At 56.1% G+C, this 4,776-nt stretch overlaps 1 protein-coding gene across 1 annotated transcript; it reads left to right on the forward strand.

Moving 5' to 3' along the window:
* The first annotated feature begins 560 nt into the window (after positions 1-560).
* CCNO (cyclin O) lies at positions 561-4,518 on the forward strand. Its single transcript, XM_081053714.1, has 3 exons — positions 561-1,251; positions 1,858-2,043; positions 2,480-4,518. Exons 1-3 carry the CDS (start codon positions 865-867, stop codon positions 2,963-2,965), a joined length of 1,059 nt encoding a protein of 352 aa, XP_080909840.1. The 5' UTR covers positions 561-864; the 3' UTR covers positions 2,966-4,518.
* Positions 4,519-4,776: the final 258 nt, after the last annotated feature.

Genomic DNA, 4,776 nt, shown 5'->3' on the forward strand with positions numbered 1-4,776 from the left:
GCTCCTTGGGCGGCCTTCTGTTTTGTTTTGATGTTTGGAGCAGGAATACCTGCTCTATGCTGGCTGGACTAGCTGCTAGATACACAGCAACGCAGACGAGCATGTGGGGGCTCTTCTCCCCGAGACCCGCGGAAGGAGGGACGCTGGCTACTGGGGTCCTGCCTAAAAAAAATAAATAAATCACAAACTTGATTGAATTAGGATTACTGCTTGTATGAGTCAATGAAGAAAACTGTTCTGTCAGAATTCTAGCTCCTGGAGTCTCCTTTTGGAACTCGGAAGCGGACCGTTACAGAATTACCGACCTGGATGAAGGCGGGCCTGGAAGGTGCTCACACGAGTGGAGACCATCTGGTCGGTGCCCCGCCCTCCCCCCTCCCGCCCCTCCCCCCTCCCCCCGCCCCTCCCCCTCCACCCCGCCCCGGGAGAATCTTTTTCTCGGGAGCCCCTCAGCTAGATCCTGGGCTCACCTGACCTCGTCGCCACCGCCCCACTCCACCCCTAGGAACTCTCAGCTCCGGCGGCGACCCGGGCTCGGTTGTCCCGGTAACGCGGGACGCGCGCGTAGCGGGCCGCGCGAGGCGGGTGAGCGGCGCCGGCTGCAGCTCCTCCTCCTCCGCCCGCCTGCAGACGGCGGAGGCCGCCAGCCCCTCGCTCCGGAGCGGTTGTTTAGCCGGGAAAACGCGGCTCTCGTGCGGCTCGGGACGCAGCCAGTGAGAGGCTGGGGGTGTGGTGGAGGGAAGGCGCAGGCCAGTACTTAGGGCCTCGCCGCCCCCTGGCCCGGCCTTCTCTGCACGCTCGCACGCGCTGGGTGTCCAGTCCGCCGCAGCCGGGGACTCGGTGTGGCGGCCACTGGGCCGCACCATGGTGACCCCCTGCCCGACCAGCCCTGTAAGCCCCGCCGCCCGGGCTCGCAGGCGGGACACTGACCAGAACCTCCGTGCCCCGGTAAAGAAGAGCAGGCGTCCACGCCTGCGGAGGAAGCAGCCACTGCAGCTTCTGGACCCGAGTCCGCTCCCGGGAGATTCTGGGGTTTGCGACCTGTTCGAGTCCCCCAGCTCCGGCTCGGACGGCGCAGACAGCCCCGCAGCGCGCGCGGCACGAGGCTGCAGCCCCTTCCCCGGCCCCGCCCAGCAGTTGGTACAGCTCGATCTACAGACCTTCCGCGATTACGGTCAGAGCTGCTACGCCTTCCTCAAGGCGCGGGAGAACCACTTCCACCCGCGGGAGTCGCTGGCGCGACAGCCACAAGTGAGGCGCGGGTAGAGCCCGCTCCCCGGCGCCCTCCTTTCCTGCTCTGTCTGCCCTCCCGCGCCAGCCGAGTTCTGGACCCGGGTCCCAGTGGGTAGGGCTTTGGAGGCCCGGGCTGTCAGCTGCGTTTGACAGATGGAGGAAAGTGGGGCCTAGGCCTCTTAAACGACCTACCCAACGTCTCCAAACTGGTTAATGGGGGGTGTGGTTGAATGCAGAGGAGTTAGGACAGATTCTGGTTCGAGTCGGACTCCTGTCGACCCCGGCCATGGCATTTAACAATCCCGGGCTTGTTTCTTCATCTGCAAAGTCCGGACACGCCCCCCCGCTGCCCCCATTGAATTGCTGAGAGGATTCCACGAGGTAATTTGTGGACGCGCTTTGCACAGCGCCAGGCACAAATCCAGGCGTTCCGGCGCTTAGCTGGACCCGCGCGCTTTCCACAGGAACGCTGCCCGCCTGTTTCCCAGCTTAGAGAGCATTTAGCTTTTTTCCCACTTCTTCCTGTCTCCCTCCAGGGAAGCTCCCTGCGATTTCTCGGTCCGTCCCTTCCGGAGCCTCTTCTCCCTAGGCTCAGCCGGCCGCCTCTTTCCTCCCTCCCGGCAGGTAACGGCGGAATCCCGCTGTCAGCTGCTCAGCTGGTTGATACCCGTGCACCGCCAGTTCGGCCTCTCCTTCGAGTCTCTGTGCCTGACGGTGAACATTCTGGACCGCTTTCTCACCACCACGCCTGTGGCTGCAGACTGTTTCCAGCTGCTCGGGGTCACGTGCCTGCTCATCGCTAGCAAACAGGTACCTCCCCGCGGGGCCTGGGGGGCAGCCAAACTCCAGGCCACTCTGCCCTCCTGGCTCTCCAGAGCACACGATTTCGTGCTGAGTTCCCGAAACTCATTTTGGTAGACGTTTGCAAACTTAAACATCCCACCCCCCCACTTTCACCCAGTCCGCAAAGAAACAGGTTGAAGTTAGTCCCAACAGCTCTTCGTAGAGCCCCTGTTCTAGTCTGGTAGTGGGGTAGGGAGTGGGGAAGAGCTAGGAGAGACCTTCAAAATTTCTGAAACCTTTTTTTAGCCGGACAGTAGTTAGAGAAGCTGCGTTAGAAGTACACCGCAGGTGCCTTAAGTGAAAGTAACGGAGCGGTGAAGCCCCAGCTATATTGCTGGAAGGGATGGGGGGGGGGGGATTCTGGTTTTCTCCCAGGTTGGAGACGGGGGTGCACCTGTTACAGGTGGAGGTGCGTCCACCGCGCGTGAAGCAGCTCCTGGCCCTGTGCTGCGGCGCCTTCTCCCGGCAGCAGCTCTGCAACCTCGAGTGCATCGTGCTACACAAACTGCACTTCAGCCTGGGCGCGCCAACCATCAGCTTCTTCTTGGAGCATTTCACGCACGCGCGCGTGGAGGTCCGGCAGGCCGAAGTCTCCCAAGCCCTGGAGGCGCAAGCGCTGGCTAGAGGGGTGGCCGAACTGAGCCTGGCAGACTACGCCTTCACCACTTACACCCCCTCCCTGCTCGCCATCTGTTGCCTGGCTCTGGCTGACCGTATGCTTCAGCTCCCGTGCCCTGTGGACCTGCGCCTGGGCGAGCACCCCGAGGCAGCGCTGCAGGACTGCTTGGGCAAGCTGCAGCTACTGGTAGCCATAAATGGAACCTCCCTGACTCACATGCTTCCCCACCAGATTTACGAGAAGTGCAGCCTGCCTCGGAGCTTGAAATAAAATAGACCCTTGGTCTCCTTTTATCCCTTGGCCAAGGAGCTGGACCTTTCCCATTGCTTTGAGAGAAGGTAGTATTGAGCCACAAAGAGGGGTTCAGGGCTCCAGCTTGGTCACCAGGGCATCTTGTGCATTGTAAATCACGTGCATTGCAGCGTCTAGGCGTTTATTTATTTTTCTGAGAGCACATGAGAAGAGTCTTTCCCCAATAAACAGGCTATCTGTCGTGGTTTGTCTGAATGCTTCTATTGCCTTTGTCTGCAGAGAGGTATAGTGAAGGCAGCCGCAGAATAGAGGTGGTCAGCAACAGTTGAGGGGTCCTCCTTCCCTCCGGGTCCACTCTGTAGTTGGCATCTTTATATAATAAAGTCAGGTCAGGCAATGTCCAGGTGGCTGAGGATCCAGTTACAAGGCAACTCAGGGTCAACTTGCAGGCCTGTATCCCATGTCCCTCCCGTCAGAAGGCTGAGGACTGCACAGCCCCAGAGGTCCAAAAGATATGGTGGGGTGTGAAGTTGAATAGAAGCCACAGCAGTCTATGCTGTCTAGAGAAGCGAGGGTGCACACGCTGGTGCCAAAGATGCCTGGCCTGCAGCTTTGGACACTGCAGCTCCACTAGCAGAGGGTGAAGCAAGAGCTACCCCAACAACTAACAGATGTTGGAAATCAAGGCTTTGCAGGCAGTTGTGGCCATTATGAATCGAGCCCATTTACCCTGCAATCACATTGTTCAACGGTTCATGTTTCTCTTAGCACCTGTTACACCTGAGCCCAGGGTAACAATGGAATACCAGTAATCATGGCTATCATTGACTGCTTGATGTACCAGGCATTGTGCTCAGAATTCCTCATTTCAATCCAACAATTTTATGAGGCAGTGTCTATTATCCCAGTTTTCAGAGAAGAACACTGGGCCTCAGAGAGGTTAAACAACAGTGCAGCATCCAGGGTTTGAAGGCAGGTGACCTAAGTTCAGTCCCTCCCTTAGCCACACTGCTCCACTTCCCTAATTTACAGGTTTCTAGAAATGCTCCAAAAACCCTGTTTCTGAGGTAGGTGTGGCTGTACCAGTCCCTAACATGGGGCTGTTGTGAAGCCTAAATGAGATTGTTGTGAGGGTGTATAAAGTGGTGATTAAACAAGTGGATTTGGAGTCAATTTGCTGGGTGACCTTAAGCAAGTCTCATCTTTATGTCTAAGTCTCTTCTCTAAAAATAGGAATAACAGCACTTATCTGGTAGGGTTGAAGTATGGATTTAATAAGATATTCCATGTAACCCCCCGCCCCCCAGTGCAGGCGCTGGCACATAGCAAGTCTTCAAGAAGGCTGGTGGCAGCCTGCACAGAAAAAAACTTGGAGAAAGAAATAGAGATAAAGCAAATATAGGGAAATGTTAACAATTGGCGGTGAACATGCTGCTGTTCATTATACTGGTTTTTCAAATTTTCTATATGGTTGAAAACAAAACGTTTGGGGGGAAAAGTCATGTATGATTGCATTTAGAATAAATCTACATTTGTGACAAATATGCACAAATAAAGAGCAAACTGGAAGCAAATTTAGAGACTCTTCCTTGCAATTCTCTTCATGTACATCCTCCAAAGCCAGGAATGCCTTACTCTGAGCCCCGCAGACCCCTTCTCTCCTGATATATCGATGTGCTCAAATCTCCAGAAACTTTCCTCCTCCTTGGCTCAGGGAGAGGTAAGTGGTGATCCCATCGCAGGTATGCGATGATGAAAAAGAAGGGGAGGAAAAATCATATTATCTGCCCCAAATTCCAAAATATCTGGAGCCCTCAGCCTGTTTGTGC

Source organism: Rhinolophus hipposideros, assembly GCF_964194185.1.
Source record: "Rhinolophus hipposideros genome assembly, chromosome: 7".
NCBI lineage: Eukaryota > Metazoa > Chordata > Mammalia > Chiroptera > Rhinolophidae > Rhinolophus > Rhinolophus hipposideros.